Raw genomic sequence first — 23,392 nt, forward strand, 5'->3', positions numbered from 1 at the left:
AACCATGACCTTCCCCACTTCGGCCTCCTTTCCCTGAGCTTTTATTGCTGAGTATGCCATTATACGGCATAAAACATTCCAGTCTGGGTCAGCTGTCCTGGTTGTGTCTCTCCCAACCTCTTGCCCACCCCCAGCCTACTGCCTTGGTGTGGGGAGGGCAGGGCAGAGTGGGAAAGAGAGAAAGCCTTGACATCGTGCAAGCACTTGTCAACAATAGCCAAAACACCCTGTGTTATCAACACAGTTTTTGATGCAGGTCCAAAGCACAGCACCATATGGGCTGCTATGGAGAAAGTTAACTCCATCCCATCCAGACCTAGAACCATCACTCTTTGAGGGAGTCCCCTTCCCTCATTCCCACTGTCTATAAAGTAAAGAAAGATTTTTAAGATAGTACCCATGATTGATGAGGGAAGCAGGGACTACTGAAAGCTTGTCACAGATGAGGATACACAACCTAGTTTCTCTCTAGATCCTAGCTGCTGAATCAACGCTCTTTTCTCTACCCCCACCAAATTTCTTCCCCACATGAGTGTTGACACTTACAGTTCTATGACGTTCTCCTTTTGCATTTAAATAAGCTTTGATTGCAGCCAAACCTGCATACTCTCCTTGGGCTCCACTGCAAGAGGAACACAAACCCTGTTACACAAGCACACAAACTAAGGTGCCAGCTCTCTACTGAAACTTCAAAATTGTCCCTTCTCAATAGCTTTAGGCAAATGTCAGCAAATAAAAAGAAGCGCATCCCATGGATTAAATTACAAATGGAGAAGCATTAATTAACATTGCCTCTTTTGCAAATAGTAGATGAAAAAAGTTATGCTATTTTAGGTATTTGGACCATGATGCTAAATCCTCTTGGTGACTGAGTTGATTCCCACTTCTGCACATAGAAGGGGACTACGTGACTGACTACAGAGAGGCAAACTAGTACTGAAATGCATAGTAAAGTGTACACAGTGAAACATAAGAACTCTTTCTGTGACATGCTAAGTGTCAGAGTAAGACCTTGCTGCTGATTTTGTGTCAAAACTACTAACAGGCATAAACAGGCTGCAGCAGTACTCATTCAGCTCTGCTTTATTATTTCAGTGAGCATTTATTGAGTGAGCACTATTATTTCAGTGAGCATGCAGAATCTAAACATTCTTTTAGTCAAACCTAGTATTACCTAGTGCATCAAATCTTGCATCAAAAATAAATCTTGTTTTCATAATCCCACATTGAAGGCTTCTCTTTGTCAAATTTGATTTTAGAAACTTCCTCCATTTTTGGCTTGAACATTTGCTTTAAAGTTTGGACTCATGTTAAGGAGCAAATGTTCAGAAAAAAATTTCCTACCTGTTTGGTTGGAAGGAGATTTTGTCATAGCCAGTAATCTCACATAGGTCCTTCTCTAAATCCTTGAAAAGCTGCTGATACCCCTGAGCTTGATCCAGAGGCACGAAAGGGTGGATGTTGGCAAATTCTTTCCATGAAATAGGCTATAAGGAAAAAAAAAAAAAAAAAGCATGTGCTGAAACAAAAAATTCTGCAGACAACTCTGTTTTGTTGTTAAAATCTGTGAAGAAGCTGCCCTGTGCTCAAATAAAAACCAAATATTTCTTGTGCAGCAAGACAATTTCCCAACTCACTGTATGATGATTTCCAGTACCATTTTTTAACATTCAGAAGATGCTTAAAAATCCTTAGTTTCTCATTCTAGGTCACCTACCTTTATGTAGAGCTGCGGGATCCCATGGCAAACAGAGAGGAGTCATGTGGAGCGGTACATAACACTCTGTTTCACACAGTTTTGTTGATATCCATTTGAATTAGAAGGGAATACGTAAAACAGAAACCAGTGAAGGGAGAAGACATAGAGAAGGCAGTGAGAGAAAGGGAACAAAGGGAACCTAGTGGAAGATGAAAGCAAGAAGCAAACAGGGAGAAAGCAGACAAAGCTCATTCAGAGTCAAAAAGGCATTTGGTACCCAAATAGGCTGGCTAAGGCTCTGCTTCCTTTGCTGTCAGCTAGAGAAATGAAGATATCTGGGAACTCCTTCTCCTCACCTGCAGGAAAGGGGTGCTACCCTAAGGAACAGCAAACTGACAAGGACCCATGGATTGCCAGTCTCACCTGACTCTTTCCATGTATCTGAGGACTTGACTGTAAGATTTGTAAAGCAGATAGAAGCTAGGTACTGCAACACTGCATAAGGGAACAGGACTGTGATACCTAGTTCCAAAAATTATTTTCAATTTTTTCAGAACGGAGTCTTCAAAGCCACTCACTCTCCTGCTACCATTGCATTCCTACTATGCTCATCAGAGCTTTTTTCTTAGTGGAAAAGGGAGCTGATGACTTTAGCTACTTCTGAAACTGCTCCTCAGCTAGAGTACTAGACGAAAAGAGGTCTTTACATCTCTATAATTACACTAGTTATTAGTTTATTCATGTGTGTCTCAAGTAAGACATTATTATTGCAACTTACTGTAAGTTCAGCTGAACTATTGAGCTTCATTGTGCAGGACCCCTAAAAATACAAACACATTTGTCAATATTTATTAAAATATCTAAACACATACGTAAGTATCTAATTTTTTCTCTTTTTGATAAATACCTACCAAAGGAATCATGCTGTGAACAAGGGAAATATCTTTGTTTTCTAATCTTTTCATATACCGCACGATATTTGTCTCAGAGTGATAGCTGGAGGACACAAAATATGGTGTTAAGGCATTAACTATAGCAGCTGGTTGATCTGTTCTCTAACATAGGAAAAAACATTTAAAAAGCATTAAGACTGAGCATGATTTTTAATATGTACTAGGTACTTATTTACAAATTGATACGTTATGCTTGCTAATAGCAATGTGGATGAAAAAAGCCTATTGTTATTATCAGAAATGCTATCAGTAAATATGGAATATAAGGGGTATTATTAGTCTGCTGATACTACGTCCTCAAATAATAGTTTGTACAATGTAGCAGATTAATAGAAAAACACATCCCCCATGTGACCATGGGTATTGCTTTGCTCATTTAAAACGTGAAAAAATATCTAAAAATGCTACTAAATAGATTATTTCAGAGTAACAACTAACTGTGTGAGTACAGCTACAAAACTGTCCTCAACTGACTCTAGTACCACTTTTGAAAGGAGGTAATTTCAAATTACAATTGAGTATCAGATATACAGCTATTTCACCAACCTGTTGAAAACCTGATGTGTCAAGAATTTGGAAGTTCTCTTAAATGGGGTGCTATGGATGCCTTTGGTTTCCTCGCCCATGCCCTCAGCAATTAGCTCCTTTGACACAAAGAAACATGGAGTCAAATACTTCCACAGGATTTTCTCTTTTCAGTGAATTTCCATCAGTACTAGTTTATACTACCAGTTTACTGTAAGATTTCATCAGTTTTTTAGTTAAAAAAACCCCCTTTATTAGCATACATACTTGCATTTATCTAGCATGACAACAGCATTATATTAAAACTGGGTACAGATGCCTAAGCAGTCCTCACCTTAGAAATATTTTTGCTAATTACTAATGACATGCAACAAAAATTCTAGTGGGAGAGAAATAATTGATCACCATGTCCTAACCCTCACAAAACAAATAACAGCCCAAATGCAAGGTACCCAAGCTGATCAAAAGGACTAAGTGTCACAATAAGAAAATGGCATTATTCAGTCACATAAATCATTGTTATATCATACTGCCTCTTTCTTTAAGAGAGAATCTGAAACGCTCAGTGTTTAACAGATATTCATCACATAGACATCCACTGCCCCAAGAGAAATTTTGCTTTTCACTAAACTTCTGAAACATTCAGATAATTTAATCCATATGATCTATTGTCTACTTACAGCTGAAGACTCGCAACCAAAAATCCATAATATGTCATCAAGGTCTTTTTCATTTACAGTTTCATCAAGTGATACTCCAAGCTATGGATAAAAGCAACAGTAATTATTCAAATCTCTCGATTCCAGAGGCACAGTATATTTGTTCTGGTCAAGAAAAAACATTCCAGAAACACAAGAGAAAAAAAAGGAAAAAATCAACCTACCTATCAATATGTTAATGTCACTTCATTTTATGTAAAAAATACATAAATTTATTTTACTTACATAAAGTTTTCCAACTTCTACCTTTCCCCTGCTAAACCATCCGAGCCAGACGCTCACAAGCTTCAAGTCTTGTGACCTCACTTTAACATTGCTAAGTGTTTTCCATTTAACAGGAAAATTGCCCATTCTGCAAGACTGCACCCCCCATCCCATTTTACAGAACATATTAGACTTTGCCAAAAGTCCTTAGTTCCTAACAAAATGTGGTTTAGATTTCAATCATTTTTAAACACTTCCCCAAGACCTGAATTCTATAGGTCACCTTGTATTTCATCATTAAGTTTTAGAGTCTCTCCACTCTAGCCCTTAGTGGCATATTTAACATCAAACAATTACATAATCTTTTTTAAAAGGCATAAAATGAAAATACAAAGAATATATCTGGAAGTTCAGTACATCACTTTACAACTTCATTCTTTATATTATCTTTACAACCGACTGATATATCTGAGCAAATTACAAGAAGTCTTAAATAATGTTGTTCTCTTCAGCACATATAATGCCTGGAAACTTAATGCAAAGAAGTCATACTAAAAATTTCCTGAAAGGTTTAGGGAGTTGCTTACCCTGCCATCACTATAAACGCGAAAATTTATCTGTCTAAGTGCTGCCCTGTCCAAAACCTCTTTGACCGAGCATCCACATGTGATCGTTAAGGTATCAAAGAACAGATCGTGATGTAGTTTATGACCAGCTCGCCTGAGACCTATAAAAAACAAGTTGATTCTATTAGCCTGCATACTGTATTGCTTGCTTGCACAGCACTCAAATAACAACATTATCAATCTCATAAGTAAACGCTTTTACATTACAAAGCAAAATATTCCCCTTGTGTACAGAGCAGCAAAATCACCAGCTTTTTAGTGAAATGTCACCGTGCATAAAATGCATCTAAATCAGATTCAGACCTAATGAATAATGCAGATTGATTCTAGGGAAGATCCTTCTGACACATCAAATTTGTAGTACATACAGTAGCAAAATTGGTATGTGAATGCAATGAGGACAAAATCACAGGATTGGAAAGAAAAATTGTACTATATGAATGGATATTAACCATTATAGAGCTTGCAATAACAAAGTTTAGAGTCTTAGTGCTTTCCATAGCACCAAAAGGTCTTCCAGCTAAGCTGGCAAATAAAGCATGGGTAATTGTGGCAATCATTCCTCGTTTCGCAGCATTCCAGTTCTGCATAGCTCCTTCTGACAGCAATGATAGTCATGCTAGTGAAAAAACCCTACCAGACCACATAGTCCAGCAGCAATCATTATTTCCTGGTACAGATTCTGTGCTTTTGGTCAGCTGTTAAGCTTTGGGATTTCAGTGTTGATAGCAGGTACGATACTCCACCCAGCTTAACTGAAATGTTCCTATTTCTTTAATCTCATTTATTAGTTATTTTTGCTATGTTATTAATCCTCTGTGCAGATTTCTGTGTATAAACTAGGATGGTCCAGTAAATGAAATACAGAGCTTGCAGGTGGAAAACAGCATTTGAACTTTATCACCTGAGGGACTTGCTGTGGGGACTTCTGTTAGTTTCCCAAGGAAACAGAAGGAATGTTCGCAAGCTCGGATCACATAGATATCTAGTTCTTGGGTTTCGTTATCAGAAGTACATAAAAACATCAGCTACGAGTTTTGCATTAAAATGTTCTCTGTAGAGTTGAAAGAACACATATAAGCTGGCAAAATACCACCATAAGTTTATTTAAGAAAGTGCAGGGAAAGAACAGTTTCTGCAAACATTAAATACTCACCTTCAGCCAAGATTAAAGTAGCATTGTGTACCCGTCTTGCAATATGCCTTAACCCATCAGACCCATGGTATACACCAAACATGGCTGCCATGTTAGCCAGGAGAGCCTAGGATTCAAATACAGTTTAGGACATAATTATAGTTATCAAAGATTACTGCATGTTAGCTTAGTGGAGTTTCTTTAGCACCCAGGGACAACCACCTATCCTCAGCTGATGTTATACTTGATTATGTGTTGCCTACAAAACAAAAGGAGGGAAAGACAAAATACCTTTATGAAACTGTAAGCACTGATTATGAATTCATTGCTCTTTGAAACGTGTCAGCAATTAACATGAACTTAAATTCAACTACTACAACAAAGACATCTGAAGACTCTCAAGTAAAGCTAGCCTCATAGGAAACTCATTGTTTAGCACTGGTACAGAACATGAACACTGAGTAATTAAGCTCATTTTAATATTAATAATCCCTCCTCAAAATCTGGTACAACATTAAAAGCATAAGCAAAGCATTGACGGGAGCAGAAAAATTTTGGAACTCGTCTGGCTGAAGATCTGTTGGGGCATGCAGAAGATAACTGTTTTGTATAATTAATTACTTAATCATGGTATCTTCCTCTAAAGGTAGCTCTTTGGCAACGTAGTATGTTTGCATCAAATCACATAAACAAAAGTGTAAGTTGTGACAATTTGAACAAGTAGTTTTAGAATTTAAAAATTGATTTTTTTTTTTTTGCCTTAAGTGGGCAATTTCAGATCACTAGAATTCTCTTCTGTTTTATTAAGAAATCTGTCTCAGTCACAACAAATGCAGCGCTACTCAGTGGCATTCACCCTGTGAGGCAGATGGATTCCTGGCACTGCAGAAATTCAGGGCTAAGGTCTTTGTTAAAGGAAACTGTAATACCCTCTTTTCAAGCAGGGTTCCATTTTTCAAGGGACTCAAAACAAATGCACAACCACCAGGATATTTTCATGTTCTTCATTTTTCTAGTAAGAGCTCTCAGAAGTAAAGCTAACTCAAATGACTGATGTTAGGACTACAAACTTACAGTTTAACTTGCTCCCTTCCACAACCCAAAATAAAGCATGACAAGTTACCTGTGCTGTGCAGATGTTGCTGGTAGCTTTATCCCTCCTGATGTGCTGCTCTCGGGTTTGCAAAGCAAGTCGGTACACCTCCTTTCCATTTGCATCTCTAAATCACAAGCAAAGATGTTGCTTCTGTTACTCTAAAATTATAGCAATGTAAGATATTGGGCTCCGTGCATGCTAACCTGAAACTAGTTATCTATCCTCAGAGACAGAAAGGTGCTAGAGAGAGTAAAACATAAGGCAGGACAGCTTTGATATCAAGCAGAGAACAAGACGAAAGTCTCTAGATTTCTGTTTACATCATGGCTGGAAAACATGTCTGATCAGGGAGAGCACACAGTGAGTTTTCTAAGGATACTACACCAAAATTTGGCATTTGCCTTAAAATGCCATAGATCATTGCAACTGTTTTAACTGAATAATAACCCAGAAACTAATTTGCATGAGAAGGCAGCATCTTTTCTAATGATGTCACATGAGAGCATGTTGAGTTTGTATTTAAAAATAACCCATCCAACAAGGTTGTAAATGAAAAGGCTGTAGCTAAACCATCCTTTAAGATGTCCTTTTGCAGGGTTCCTAACGTGTTGAAAGTGGAGAGGCAAGAATCAGCCTAAGATACTTTGAAACTATGAAAACTTTCAGAACAGCCACAAAAAGAAAAGGACAAACTATGTACACACATATGTATAAATATATACATATGTTATAAATATATATTATATAATATGCAATATATATTATAAATATACAAATATATTAATATATGTATATGTACATATGTGGAGGTTTGAATAGCTAGACTACTTGTCTCAAGTGCTTGTGCACCAGTTATATGATACTTAAATAATTTTTACTCTAGCAGGTGTTTGGGGATTTTGACTACACAGCTTAGTTTATCACCAGTCCATCCGGAGCTCTCCTTGACAGGCTGGGGAAATGGGCTGACAACAACTTCATGAAGTTCAACAAGGGGACTTGCAAAGTCCTGTCCTGGCAAAGAACTTGATGCACCAGTACATGTTGGGGACCGTGCAGCTGGAAAGCCTCTTGGCAGAAAAGACCCTGGGGCTCCTGGAGGACACCAAGTTGAACATGAGGCAGCAATTTGCTCCGGTGGCAAAGGTGGCAAATGGTACCCTGGGCTGCATTAGGCAAAGCTTTGCAATAGGTCAGTGGAGGAGTAGCAGTGGCGTGACCTTGATAAATAGAATTGCTGCTCTTTTGTAAAAAATTGTACCTGACTTGTGATCAAAATCTGAACTGGGTGTCAGATTTCAGAACTATGAGTAAAGCCTAAGGGTACCCTAAGGGTACCCTCTACCCTAAGGGTACCCTTAGAATAAGCAAGACGATTAAAAATATATTTGAAGGAATATTACTACACAAATGAAATATGTCTAAGCCTATTGATAACTGTTAAAGTTATTAGTTATTTTGATTACTGAAGTACTTCTAAATAGCTTCTGTGCCAAAGATACATACTCTTTCCAGTGACAATTACTTTCCATTTCTATTATTCCCAGTTAGACAGCTTGTCAAAATTCAAAATGTCACCAATAACAAGAATTAGAGGTAAGTTTCTGGACACTATTTCTCTGCTGTGTTTAAACTCAATTAGAATTTGAACTAGATTCAGTTCCTTCTTGATTATTTGGGAGGTCCACTGAATTTTCTACTTCTTCCTATTTCTGTTTTTAATGACTGGGTGTCAGACAAAAAGGTGTAAGAGTACAGCATAAGAGCAATAAGATAGCCTGCAAAGCCTCATGCCATCACAATTAATCCTGTCTGCTGTTTCGGTTTTCTCTTTGCGTCACATTGCAGTCACCACCATGGGCAGTTCACAGCTTCATTCCACACAAATGCAATTCTTTAAGCTTGCTTCTTAAAAATTGAAGTCAAATTTTATTGAGATGGCTTTCAAGAAAAAAGGCGTTTGGTGCAACGCTATGGTCAGCTTTTATTCATAAAGGCTGCACAAGATGGTCATAAATGGGTTTATTTCCATTTTCCCTCTAACAGCAAAAGAAGTACTTACCTTGTAACACCCACCATTCTGCCCGGCATCATCCTCACTAGATTTTCTTTGACAGCAAAGAAGGCTGCGTGGGGTCCCCCGTAGCAGAGCGGCACACCAAACCTCTGGGAGTTACCCAGGACAACATCTACCCCAAACTCTCCCGGAGGCTTCAGAATACAAAGAGCCAGAAGATCCGTAGCGCAGCAGGCAAGAGTCTGAGAAGAGAAGTGCACACAGCAGTTAGTCTCTTTCCTGAAGGAACGGTAGTTGCATGGGAGCTAAGTTTGAACAAGGTACAGCTTCAAACACTTCACTTGCACAGAGCTGAGGTGCAAGGGTTGTAGTGGTTGCAATGGTTATCCTTGCATGGAGCTGGGGGGTAATACTTTAGATGGTAGCTCATGTAACGCTCAGTTTCTGTGACTGTAGCTGTTTGATGTATCAGACTGAAAACTGATGAGACCAATAAAATTTACCCCATTCTGATGAGCTCTTTCAACGAGTTCAGAGAAGTCTTCCACCTTCCCTTCAGTGTCCGGATACTGAAATAATACTCCACTGACATCCTTTCCACTGAAATCCATCTCATGTGGCAATTTGAGCTCAGTGATAACCCCCGTATAACTGGAAAACAAAAACATGCAGAAGACAGCATATTCAAACCACTTTTTCCCCTGGAGTGATGCTTAATATGATGTTTTCATGGACTTGTGTATGACTTTTTCTTTAACATACAGAGAGTTGAACCTGCTTTGCAGTGCTAAGCATTGAGAAAGTGTCATGTCATGGTATATAGTACTGAAGAATAATTGCACTTGATATCATCATCAGAAATATGGAGCAAAGCAAAGCATAGGATGCATAAGTTACTTGATATCAACATTTTGCTGCTTTAGTATGTTTAACTTTCAGAACAGAGACATATTTTTAGAAGATGTTTACTTTAAATAGTATACTCAAAATGGATTTAGCTTTCATTAAAAGAGAAGTTTTGCTATCTAGGGTAATTAATTTCCTAGTTAAAAAAAATTACAGACTGAATTCAATAACCAAATGTATACATTTCCGCAAACAACTTACAAGGAAAATTAAATATTTCTTTTCATCAGATGTTTAGTCTCCTTTTAAACATCTTTAATTACTTTGCAGTTGTATCTCAATGGAAAAGGAGAAGCAATGCCAAGTTTTAACAGATTTCTGTTTTGCAAAGAAAGCATAACCTTATATTCTAAAAATATTAGGTGTATGTTGAAGAGACACAGAGGAAAATGTTTCAATATAAGTAGTGAAGAAAAATGTTACTTTGCTCTAGTTTGGACGACTGCTATGGTTTGAGGGTGGCATCGGGCATCTACATAGAACTTCCTTCTTTTGTTGTGCCTGTTAAAAAGAGAAGGAAAAAAAGAAAGGTTACATATCAATAATACATTACTTTCCATGGAAATAGAATTAATTGGTTTTCTAAATGTGAGTTTTCCTAAGTTAAAAGGCAGTTGTAATTTTTGGTTATCATAACCAAATTAAGTGTAAGATTGAATGGAGGCTCTGGGCCATTAAGAATAAAAAAGTGCATTTCAGACACTCAAATGAGATTCATCCGTGACAAAAATTAAAAAGACTAAGAAACAGAACAAGGAGCCAACTGAAGAAGCTGCAGGAATGCCTCCACACACACATACTCTTTTAAAGGAATACAACTGTGGGCTTTAACAGAGATTTTCAGTGTTGCCCAGGATAACCAAACACGAGCCATCCAAGCAGTAAAATGGAGGCTAACACAATTGCCTAGTTTTCTCTATTGTTTTATGTCAGATTGATGCTTTGAACAACTGAATAGTTATAGCACCATCTCTGCTGTGTGACCTCCTTCCTCCCTGATATACAGTCCTACAGTGACCTTCAATCCTCTCTCGGATTTCAGTTCATTTGCAGGTCCCTTTCGAATGCCCCTACAATACAGATTACTGAAAGCAAGTTTGGATACACCAGTAACACTTGCACTTTTAGCAAATTTGGACCGATGCATTTCACTGGTTTTTAAAGCTCCTTTTAATCATGAGTGCTAAAAAGAAAATTCACATCTTCAGTGTTCATGGGCACAATGGATTCATGCCGCAGACTGCTAGGTTATACCATAAAAGCTCCTCCACACCCCCACAGAGGCAATGGCAGGTGTGACCCCAAATGACACCCAGTCCCTGCTGCTCCCAGGCCACTCAAAGGAGGTACCAGCTCATCAGAGGCCCATCTCCACAAGCACAGAGATTGTGACCCCAAATGACACCCTGTTCCTGCTGCTCCCAGGCCCCTCAAAGGAGGTACCAGCCCATCAGAGGCCCATCTCCACAAGCACAGAGGAGCACAGAGGCCCCAAGGCAGAGAGGAATGCAAATTAATTAATTAACCCAGACACGTACACTGTCTGCCCCTCCTTGGGGAGGAGGGGAGAGGGAGGAGCAGAGGTAAGACATTATGGGATGCAGGAGAAGAGCATTTTGGGATCACAAGGGCATATTATGAGATGTTTGGGAGAAATGGTATACAGCTAAGTGATTTGGGGAGGAAAAAGTGCAAGAAAATAGAGGAGTAAGGGGGCAAACAGGGCTCCAGGCCTATATAAATAACTGCCAGTTAATGCACTTGCACCCAAGTAGAGCAGTCTGTCCTCTCGTGTTAAATTCTTTTCAAACTTCAAAATTCCTTCCTGCTGTGATTTAACCAGACATGTAAACATAGTACCTGTGGCATAATTGCATGGCTTCTGCAGCAGCTGTCCCTTCATCCAGCAAAGATGCGTTAGCCACATCCATCCCTGTGATATCACACACCATCGTCTGGTAGTTCAGCAGGCTCTCCAGCCTGCCCTGGGAGACCTCAGGTTGGTATGGAGTATACTGGGTTACCCTGCAAGAAAAGAATTCTGAGTTTGGGTCTGGGACAACAAAACATGTAAAAGAATTATGCCAACATGTAACTGAAGTATGTCATAAGGAAAATAAATTGTAAAGCATAATTCACTAACACAAACGTTTGTTAGAAAACAGTTATTTTGAGATTTCTGTAATTTATTACCATTCTGGAAGCCTGAGAATATTTTCTCCTCTAGTATTGATTTGGCTTTTTACAGGAGAAGAATTCTATTTCTCCATTTTAAAAAGAGAAATCACTTTTAAAAGAGAGGTGTGAGTCCATCTTGGGGAAAGGAGAGGGAAAGTAGGTGCTGAGTGTGGGGGAATTGAGTCAAGCCACAATATGCAAACAGGAATGCCTGCTTCAATCATATCTAGGCATTGCCATTACCTTTCAATAATCTTTCTGAAGACCTTTACTTCTCACCTCTTTACGGGAGGGTGCATTTCCCAGAATCAAGCTCAAAAAATACTCTTGTGAAATGACAAGTCCCCATATATGTCAGTGAAGGGAAGTGAGACTATCTAGGCCTTATCTGCTGTCATTCAGAGAACGAAAGGGTAGAGACAACACAAGCAACTCCTTAAAAAAGGCAACAATCTAAGGGAAACACTCCGTTATAACAGTCCAGAAAAACAATGCAGCACCGGCCCAGGCACGAAAGGCAAGAACAGAGATCAGACTCTCCTCTCACTGCTGGAAATTTGAGTACTGGATTCCATGGTGGTTCAGGACAGACTTTACACCAGTTTGAATTCAGAGTAGTGGCCTAAAACAAGTGGTAAGTGGGAACGCTTGTGGCCTCTGTTTTCTAGCAATGGAAGTAAACAAAAGTTTGTTTCCTGAACGGGTGGCAGTAAGCCCTAGACTTGGTCAAGGTATAATTTTTAGAGAGACTGAAGCTCGAGTCAAGTAAAATCAATAGAAGATGAGCAACAAAGGTATTTAAAGAACAAGCTGCAGAGCCTGTGGTACAGAGCAAGATGAGAGGAGCAACAAAATAGTAAGGCAAGAGAGTAGGAAAAAAGTCCTGGAGAATGGAAGAGCTAGAAAGAAGGCCAGAGTCGGTAAGTGAACTCAAAGTAAAATACATAGTGCTAATGCATTTACTGTTTATTTAAATGGTACATCTGCTCAAGTTTCTCATATATACTACTCAGTACAGTGACAGAAGGCAATAGCTATATATCAAATTAGATAAATACTGATGATTATACCAAACAAATGTACTTAATTCCTAAACTACATATCACCATTTACTTGAATGCATAGTTCACAAGTGAGACTACATCCTGGGCTGCATGCAGCGTTACTCATCTCAATAGTAATATTATCTTTTTCCTCCACAGCTGTTAAACCCACTTTCAATTTATCAGGTAAACTTTCAATCTGGGAGTATAAAGATGTGTTTTCTCACTGGTCCCCCTGCCCACACAGTTCTCACCAATAAAAAGAGTTATTCCCAACTCCTTGGCACAAAGAACGAGTTTTCTTGCTTAATAAAAGAAACTCCTCTGTCCTTGAAGTTAACAATCTTGCTTTCACTTTTTATTTCATCTAAAGGCCTTTTTTTGCATTATAACTTGTGGGAGGAACTAGAATCAGGGTAATAGTAATTAAAACATTGAGATTAATTGAAATGTATTAGAGAAATACTACTCAGTAGAAGAGAAGAAAAATAAAATCAAGAATCATTGATTAGTACTTGCCAGAACAACCAGTTAACAGAAATTAGATTTTAGTTAAAGTTGAATATACTGGCTTTATTGTCCATTTCAACAAAAACACTGTTTTGTTAAACCATTACTAATTAGGGTGTGATGCAAAATGGGAAAGGTAGGGGGGAAAAAAAAGAAAAATAACTAGTGGAGAGGCAATACTTCACATTAAACTTGGCTGCAAATTTTCCTAAAGGACAATAAGTTGTAGCTGCTCATATGGTCCAAAATTCTCTACTTTGTTTTCAAAGACAAAGTATCTTTCTTAAGATGTGAGCAATATTCAAAACTTCTTACTTGATGAGAAGCCCCTTTGCTAAGATTTTATCTTATCTAGTTAGAGATAGACTTTGTAGTGAATGCTTCAAAGCCAACCACTCAAATTAGCCACCCAGAAATCTATTAAAAACCCTCAAGAATTTCCACTTGCAGTTTATGCTCAAATGATTTTTAAATGAAATTTTTATATTGTATAAAATAAGTAAATAAACCTATTCTTAAACTGCTGCTAAGTACCTACTGATTATTCTCTTGAATAACATTAACCCTACCCACAGACGTGGGATAGTAAACTATACTACAAAATAGATTTTGTTGTTATGCTTTTCAGTACCAAAAACATTGAAGTAAAACCAACCAATTTTAGAAAGGGTGGAAAAATTCAAACAAGAAATCCTGGATTCGAGTACTACCACAAATTGCAGTGCATGAAGTTTACCGGTCGTACAGACAAAGACACCTTTTATAATATAAAATCATTTATTTTAATACTTTTTCTTCTAGGGCAGGAGGTTGTCTGGCACTGTCTAAGAATCTGAATGTTTTCATATAATAATTCCACCATTTATTCAAATAAAATAGCTGGCTTTAGTCTGCACTCCGACTTCTGCCTGAATCCATACTACGTTAAGTGACTTTTTAAAAGTAATTTAAAAGCAAACTCTTTAAAGTATTTTCAAAAATAAACTTTTACATAAATCCAATCTCTAAAAAACACACTAAACTGTCTCTCATTCAAAAACCCCATCTCTTCTGCTTAGGTTTATACAAGTGGCTATTCTGCACATAATTCAAGTCCAGTATCAATGAAATGAAAAGGAAGAATTACCATTGTGGCCAGGAACACAACTACAGACTGCCTCTTGTTCAATCAGACTGGAGGATAATAGGATTTGCAGTCAGCATCAGTTCTGGCCAAAAGTATTTCTGCAGACAAATGCTCCCTAGCTAATTAAGGCAGATGGGTCATGACACAAAAGAAACCTTCCATAAGATGTTTGTGGCATCTTTCTTGAGCCAGTGTCTGACCTTCAAGAGTTCAGTAGGATGTGGCTTCAGTTTTTGCAGCTTTTACAACTCTTTGCTTTAGTTTAGTGTTTCACCATTTCCCTCATCTTACTCTCAAAAATATTTGTATGAATGCCAACTTTAAGATACCCATGAAGGTTTTAAAAGAAAACCTGGCATCAAAGCAGGAAGTAATTAGGAAGCATGCTTTGAGCCAAAAGCTGGGTCACTCATCAAAAGACCTGGCTTATGAAGGAGCAGAAGCTTTCATACTTGGGTTTATTCTAGGTTTAGCAACAAAACAGACTATACACTAATTGCAGGATCAACAATTATGGTTTCTTTATAGTATGGTTTGCTCTTGCTTCCAGGCAAAGACTCAGAAAACTCCACTATCAAGCAATATGCAATGAAATAGTTCCTGATTAATAAGATCTAAACCTAAGCCTAATTTATTTCTTAATATACAGTAAGTTTTAGCAAAACAGTTCACCTTATATCTTCCTTAGTGATTTTTTCTAGACTTTGACTGAATCTCTGGATAGTTAATGTGTCCATAGTCAACATAACATTTTTATCGTGTTATAAATTATGTTCTTGCAGTTTTAGATACCTGCAGGACTAATCTCACACAGTGGCAGAGTAGAATCAATTTGGCTTTCCAGTTATCCAGAGTATTCTTTTTGAGATCTGACAATTCAGTAAGACGAAATGAACTTAAAGTAAGGGCAGACCATTGGTAGAATATAAAGCTAATACATGAGCCACAGAAAAAAAGATAATTCATATATCTGACAACACTGTAAAACTGAGACTGAAGTTCAGTCATGAATACAAGAAATTTTTAAATCATCTGACTTTTATGGACTGGACATCACTGTTAAGGCTAAAACTGAAATGAAACAAAACAGATGTATTTAATTGAAATATGAGCGTATATAAACGTTGCAGTGTAGAAAGACACTCTAGTAAAGCTTCACAACTGGGAGACATCCAATTGCAAGCAGTTCCATCCAGCCTGTAAAATCCCCAAATACCATCCTGGGTTTAGAGTTCCAGATGCATCACTTGCCACTTTATGCACCTTGGAAGAGCATTTATAAGGGCACTCCTAAAACAGTGTCTCACCCATGAGCTTGAGAAAGCTGGATAGTCTTACGATAGAGCATGGAGATGTGCCAGTTTCCACTCGAAGCATAAACACTGCCAACTTGGCATGCTTTGTAGCTGCTTGTGCAGCCTTCTGTATCCGGCCCACAGTAGAAACCAGCTGCATAATGTTTATATCGGATTTTTGAACGGTATACAGTAATTTTCAGAATGCAACGCATACATGCTGAGTGCTACTAGCTAATAAGCTTAATAAGTTACACCACCAGTGTTAAAGACTGCAGGTGTCCTTGGTACAGGTACTTTATTCTTACATATTAAATGTCCGGGGGCAAAGCAATCAAGTGAGCTGTAACTCGGAGACTTCTGCACCACGCTCTGTCGTACAGAATTAGTGTAGCTTCAGAGGCCTTCTAGATTTTCAAGGCTTATAGGTATTTTTATCAATTTAAGCCCTCAAAATAAATACTACACTGTTTTGACACATATGTTAATATGAAGACTATATGTAAGCTGATTTGGGAAACAAAACATTCTTCACGTCTTCAGTTATTCATTTATATTCATGGCAGGGAACAGAATTAATTTGGTATGCTATCAGGGAAAGAGCTCAGCACATTGGGTGTGAAAAAATTTAATGAATATGTTAATAGAGGGTATAGCAGAATGAAGACTATGCACCCATGGGTATGGGTGTGCATCCATACCCACAGACAGATGACAGGTACCCATACATTTGAGGGGTCTGTGCTGAAAGTCACATAACTGGCGGTACGTCCAAAAACCAATCCTTCTGCCTGCATTTTAGAGTTGAGATGTTCTAAAAATCATTGGACTGCTATTTATTTGTTTGGAAAAAACAGGCTAATATTTTTGGTAGTATCAACTAAGTAGTGCATGGAAAATACATCAAAGGCTCCCCCCCGACGTTAGCATGAAACTGTTAATCACAGATTGCTAAGAACAAGGAAGTGTTAGCAGCAGCAGCAGCCAGTAACCAAGACCAAGGCAATCAAGTATCAAAAATTAGGGACACTTATTCTCTACCTTCTGCAACTAAGCCATATCCCTTACATTGGAGACTGGAATTTTAACTGCAGCATTTCAGGTCCACAACAGAAATTACTCTGCTTCTTCTCTATCTTTTAGAAGCGTTCTTTGAAATTGTTTCTTTCACAAATACAGAAGTATTTGTAACAAATGCCAAGCAATGAGAAACTACAAGTCATGTAAGAAAGGCAGGGTTGAGCAGAAAGATAAGCCTGCACTTGCAGCATTTCCCTGCAAGCATTGCAGTGTTTCCCATTTCACAGCTGCAACATGGAGTGTGTTAGCACAGAAAGTTTTATGTGCTTGGTAAATGTAAGGAGAGATTTGACTTCTTGACCAGCTTCCATAAAGCCTGCATAGTTGCTTTTGCATGCATACACATACACCCTCTCCCCAACAAACGTTTTAGCCTTCACTTCAGCCATCTAAAAGTCTAGCTGTTAGCCATCTAGTCTGACCTTATTGGACACTCCAGAACAGATTTCTGGATAGACTCTCACAGTTGTTTCATTAACACTATAAGCTCTTTCAGGATTTAAATATATGCAGCTCATTTTGGTCCACTTTCTAACTGGTTTTATTTTTACCCCTTAGCAACTGATTATTTGCTTTGCGGCACTGCACTGAAATACTTAGATCGCATATTTTGCAAAATGTGCACAGGGATAAGGCTAAATAAAACTTTATGTAGATTTACTGTATAAATTCTTTGAGTCCAAACTGTACAACTTTTTTGCCAGTTCAAAAGTTTGAGATGCAAATAGAGTAGACAAGTCTAATAATACACAGACCTGGAGATCTATAGATACATAGACCCAATTACGGCAGCCCAAAGGACAAAAAATATAGTATCTAAGCAATAATGGCTATTTACGCTGACTAAATTGACTCTTTTTGTGTGTTTGGGTTTTTTTTTAATATATATCTAATCTTTAAATACTGTTTTTATTAAAATAAAAATTACTCAGTAAAAAGATGACAGTTACTATTTTAATACAGTACCTATAAAAAAAAGGATGTTACTAACTTCTAAATGAGATGAGACAATGCAGGGTACAAGTGGCATTCAGTCTGTTGGAAAGTGAGACTCCACATTAAATTTAGTTTTTCTGTTGCATTATTTCTGAGTTACAGTTCTTTAGAGAAATGCCAATGCTAAAGGAGTATTTATAATCAAGCTTTAGAGCTTGATTATAAATCAAGAGCCTTTGTCATGTAAAGTCCATCAAGAGACAAAACCCCATTATTTTTTAGATTAATGCTGTTCATAAGATATCAATCATTGCATTGAAATAGTTTCCTTTTTACCTTTAAGAGAAAAAAAACCCCAAAAAACCAGTAACATTCAAATTCAAATCTGTCAGATAGGCTCTTCTTTGTTTGACCCAACACTGAAACATCAGTTGAGATGTTTCTCAACATCAGACATCGCATCAACAGATGAGAACAAAGTACAATATTCTTAGCCTCTTCAGAAATTAGTTAACTAGCATTGCTGTCTAGCTGTTTTCAGGCACTGTTAAATTATTTCTTCAGAGAAGAAAATACATTATGATATACATTCAAACTCTTGAAGGTCTCTGGTTCAAAAAAAAAAGTCTAAAAAGAAATACCAGAAGAAAAGGCTTTACAATTTTCAAGGCTTCTTTCTTCCTCATAAGAAAATCATAATCAGAGTATTGCATAACATTTAACTACCTCCACCCAAAATTGCATACACTGGTGGAGGAAGGAGAAACTTGAATTTTAACCAGAAGTTAGGAAAGAATTACTTTACTTTAGGAGTTAAGTCTGTATACTTCCTTAATGCAAATATTCATCTTTTAGTTCACAATAAACAGGAGCTGTGAATAGAAGTCACAAAAATCAATGAATAATTTTGCAAAAAAAGCATCTCCTAAAATGAAAAGTATTCTTTTTCCTCTCCAGCTTCAGGATGAACAACACAGTTCCTACACTTACATATCAGTATCAAACATATGAAAGCCTTAGTGAAAAAAATAGCTTTGGGGTATATCAGCCTATGCTGAAATGAACTTCAAACTTAAATTTATACACACGCATGTAAAAGGAAAATGTTGTACATTACCATCCTGCATTCTCCAACAAATTCCGTGCAATGGGCTGAGGCACTGAGCAGTTGTAATAACCCATGCCTATATAGGACCTCCATATCTTGTTCTTGCTTGCAATATTGTATAGAGTTTCAAGGATTTCACTTTCACCTAATTGAAAAGAAATGATGTCAGAAAACAACAGTTACATATAAAGCTACCAGTTTTTAACTCAAATGTCTTGTAGCCCTGTGTAAAAAAAAAATGCAACATTGGTGATGCACGTATGAACAGTAGCAGACTAAAGTACAAACCAAGAACAGTAAAACTAAAATAATAACCTGGTCAAATATTCAGTCAACATGGAAACAATAACGAGATAAACAGCTGTAGGAAAATGGCTTATGGAGCCGTTTTTGTGGCAATGCTATATACATTCTGGGTATCTTGTGCATACATTAAAATGTATCTCAGAAGGCACCTTTGTTAGCTAAATCTTGCAGAATCAGCATTGGAGGAAGCCATAGCCATCTACAACTTGATTTAGTGTTTCTCATAAAGCCATATTTGCACAAATAGGGCTCACACCAAGCACCCAGGAGTAATTTCTTAGTATTAAATAACTTTATTTTCTTGCCTTTACTCTAAATAGTTGATAAAACGAAACAGTTACTTTCGTTCAATTTTAGTATGCTTCACCAGTTTATTTAAAAAAAACCCAACAAACTGTGAACATAGTATTTCTTGCTTAAGAAATTACATTTCAATTTAACTTTTAAAAAAAAATTTGGAGAGATTACAACAGAATGCTTTTGAAGTGTTCACATCGAAAGCATTCACACTCCCTCCCTCCCCCAACTATAGTTCAGCCTTTGGTTCTGCTTCTACATACTTCTTAGTGTCCTGAAGGCTGTGCAGAAACCACGCTCAGTCAAGCAGTTCCCAGCAGTCAATGAATAGTGCTACCCAACATCTGCCAAGGGGAAAGGCTCAAAAATTATTTTAGTACCTGAGGATGCAGAAAGACAGTCAGTAGGCTGCCTGAGATTATGCAGAGAGACAGGCCTGCCCGACCTAACAGACCTGAGTGGAATTGGACGCCAGTCCTCCTAGGTGAGGGGAGCAGATCTTTTTTTTTTCCCCTTTTTTCCCAAAATCTGGCCTTGAAACTGCTTTACTGGGGCAGTTGCACTGAGTTCTGCTCACTCCACACCACAACAGGAAAAGCAGACTTTGGAATATCAGGCTACAAATCACCAAAGCAGAAAAGCTTGGCTCTAGATGCCTCAAAACTTTTTTCTCTCCGTAAGTTACTCAAGCAAGAGAGACCAAGTCAAAACAGTTAATGCTCTGGAATCTGGTGGCAAATAATTTTCTAGGTTTTGAATTCATTTCTGCTGCAGCCATAAACAATGATATTGTAACTTTAGCTCTGATTTCAAAACTGATCTCTTCTCTTCCTTTTATCCAAAGTGCTACTACTGCGTTCCATATCTAAAGATTCATTTTTTAAAAAAAACCCTGGTTTTCAATTAATTTCTTCCACTGTCACAAAGTTATTTTTTTACTGATCTTTGGTTCTCACTTCAAAGTTCATTTCTTCTCTGCCTTTTACTCAGTGTTACTATTAGATATCATGTATAAAGATTAATTTCTTGTTTTCAGGAAACTCAATTTTTTTATGGAGACTCGGGAATCATGAGTTTATTATACTTGAACTCAGCCACGTCCAGAGCAAAGTTTCTAAAGCATTGAGAGCAGCTCCACTCCCCCATACACCTCCCACGCAGTTTATTCCAGACAGGTGCACTTGTTTGTTTATTTTAAGTGAGAGTTTTAACACTGCAGAGATCTTCCTCTACCACTTGCAAACCGCAAGTTGGATGAAGGACAGTTTTGGGTGCAGTTGCATTACTGTAGAATTCAAACATCAGCGATTTTTGAGAAAGGTAATGAATTTGCTCATTTAACTCCAAATGCAGTTGAAGGCAGAAGTTGGGTATCATTTTAATTGCTCACTGGCCCAATGTCACAGACAAAAATGCATTGAGAGCGTGATTTCTGCAGTAAGCACATACCACTAATACTGTACTATGTGCCACATAGCGTTCCCTTTGTTTGCCTAAAGAGTAATTTCTCAGCAAACATAGCAAACAACTACCACATGAAGACCCTGAACTTCTGCTAGAGTTCTCTGAAGTAATACCAGTTTCTAAACCGATTCAAGGCACAAAGCAAAAAGCCTAGTGGGACTGTAAGCAGCAATTAGGTAGCAATTAAGCTTATGAGTAGATCCACGTCCCACCGAGAAGAGCTGCACTGAAAGATCCCAACACTGAATATATTTTTAATTATTACATTTTCACGAGCTATCTGTGAAGCCAGTTACACTGCCAGTTTTAATCAGGGTGCTGAAACACCGGAGGGCACACTCTCTCCGCTCCAACTTCACTCCACTTACCCTGTTCCTCTGGTTGCTACGATGGCAACAGCAGCAGTGCAGCTCAAACACTCATCTCCCACTTTCAGCATGCCCCTCTTTGAAGACACCAGGGATGAACACTGCTTCCCCTATGCTCTGCACTGCCCTGAAGCAGCTCATTACAGCCTGTCTTTAGGACGGCAGCCCGTAAGGAACTGCACTCCTGAGGAACAGAAGTCATTAACGCCTGATTTGTCTGCACAGCCTGGCTTACCTAAGACAAAACGAAATCCATGTGGATCTACCATGATTTCATTTTCACAAATTCAGTGTTTGCTTTACACCGGTATGGTTCTGACTTCATGTAGACAAGGGTGAGGGAGATTAAACGCATATGTTGGGGTCCAACAACTGGAGAGCAAGGGGATGAAGCTGTTCTTAACAGCATCCCCAGCACTGACAGGAGGGGATGGAGGATGCTCAGCCAGGCTCTTCAGAGCAGTGTGTGGCAGGAGGACGAGAGGCAGTGGCACAAGCTGAAACAAGAGAGGCTCAGTCTGGAGATAAGGAGAAGCCTATGCCCCATGAGGACAACCCAGCAATGAAGCTAGGTCTCCACCCTTGAGGGTTTCATGTTCTGAGTGGGTGCAGCCCTGAGCAGCCTGGTCTGAGCACATAGCTGAGCCTCTGGGCAGGGGCTGGAGACTTCCCCTGGTCCCCACCAGCCTGAATAGGATCTTGTGCCTCTGTCAGGAGCTGCATTTCCCACTCCATGAAGCCTACCTTTTAACAGTGTATTCCCACAACGGTTTTTGTGAAAGAGGTCTAACATTGTATTGGTCACTATATTGGTAAACACCAAACACTAGTATAAAGGCAAAAGAATGCTAACCACAGGAGTGAGCTTATGTACACTTAAAAATTAAGTTTCAAATTCAAAATGAAATTGCTGATTTTCCAGTTTGGCAACAGAAGTATCACCTAAGTATCACCAAAGCCGGAAAATTACACGGACTTTTTTTGCTGTATAAGGTATATACTTTGGAGCATATGCAGTGGAAACAGCCTATTGTGGAAAATACTCATTCATTTATTTAAAGCTAAAACATATGAAGATTTTGGGATGGGATTTTAGCAAATTTCAATATATATGTTGATGATGATGTTGAAAAAAACACAGCTTGCAAGATGTTGTGTTGAGTTACTGACTTTTTTTTTTTAATTCTCCCCCGTAACAGCTGAAATAAAGAAACAATATCCAAAACAGGGAAATGAAACAGAATTAAAAAAGCTGACTACTGTTAAGAAATGGTTGGAATTTGGCCATCACAATCAGCAGTTTGTTTACAGTTTTCTAAGACTTGAAACTATCTTGAATTAATTTTATTGTCTGTAGACTATAAACTCTTTAAGAACCCTGTTCAGTAAAAAATAAAATTGCCAGCTAAGTCACTGCAGGTGATCTTTATTCCCCTCATCAACACTTTAGATGATATGACCAAAGACAGTACCCAGAATAAAGTTCATTGATCTTGCAGCACTGCTACCTCAGAACCGTGGAGAAAATTCACTGAGGTTCCCAGCAGTAGTTCTGTGAGGACACTTCATAACTGCTACACCCATGGGCAGAAAAGGCAAAATATATCACAAAAATAGTAAGACAGAGTGAATGATGAGATTATAAAATTATAATAATGTTATTTCTGCTAGTGTTTTAGCAGTTTGCACAGTAGATTTGCCTTGAACTTGTGAGATACCTGTAAAATAATATGGTAGCCAAAAAAGATAGAAACACAGAGAAATCAAGACAGCTGCAGCAGTTTGAATTATGCAACTTCAA

General features: G+C 38.1%; 1 protein-coding gene across 1 annotated transcript in view; it reads right to left on the reverse strand.

Annotated features, from left to right (window-relative positions):
* The window catches only part of GLDC (glycine dehydrogenase (decarboxylating)), a 34,787-nt gene extending 15,486 nt beyond the window's left edge, over nucleotides 1-19,301 (reverse strand). Inside the window, exons 1-14 of the mRNA XM_014953860.1 lie at nucleotides 19,166-19,301; nucleotides 11,741-11,905; nucleotides 10,304-10,381; nucleotides 9,478-9,625; nucleotides 9,020-9,216; nucleotides 6,985-7,081; nucleotides 5,883-5,988; nucleotides 4,688-4,827; nucleotides 3,858-3,938; nucleotides 3,199-3,296; nucleotides 2,611-2,695; nucleotides 2,478-2,519; nucleotides 1,345-1,487; nucleotides 547-622 (exon numbers count right to left, since the gene is read on the reverse strand). Of these exons, the coding sequence (XP_014809346.1) occupies nucleotides 547-622; nucleotides 1,345-1,487; nucleotides 2,478-2,519; nucleotides 2,611-2,695; nucleotides 3,199-3,296; nucleotides 3,858-3,938; nucleotides 4,688-4,827; nucleotides 5,883-5,988; nucleotides 6,985-7,081; nucleotides 9,020-9,216; nucleotides 9,478-9,625; nucleotides 10,304-10,381; nucleotides 11,741-11,905; nucleotides 19,166-19,230 (1,521 nt within the window). The 5' untranslated portion in view covers nucleotides 19,231-19,301. The remainder of the gene's footprint in view (nucleotides 1-546; nucleotides 623-1,344; nucleotides 1,488-2,477; nucleotides 2,520-2,610; nucleotides 2,696-3,198; nucleotides 3,297-3,857; nucleotides 3,939-4,687; nucleotides 4,828-5,882; nucleotides 5,989-6,984; nucleotides 7,082-9,019; nucleotides 9,217-9,477; nucleotides 9,626-10,303; nucleotides 10,382-11,740; nucleotides 11,906-19,165) is intronic.
* Nucleotides 19,302-23,392: the final 4,091 nt, after the last annotated feature.

This window comes from Calidris pugnax, unplaced genomic scaffold, assembly GCF_001431845.1.
Source record: "Calidris pugnax isolate Ruff unplaced genomic scaffold, ASM143184v1 scaffold178, whole genome shotgun sequence".
Lineage (NCBI taxonomy): Eukaryota > Metazoa > Chordata > Aves > Charadriiformes > Scolopacidae > Calidris > Calidris pugnax.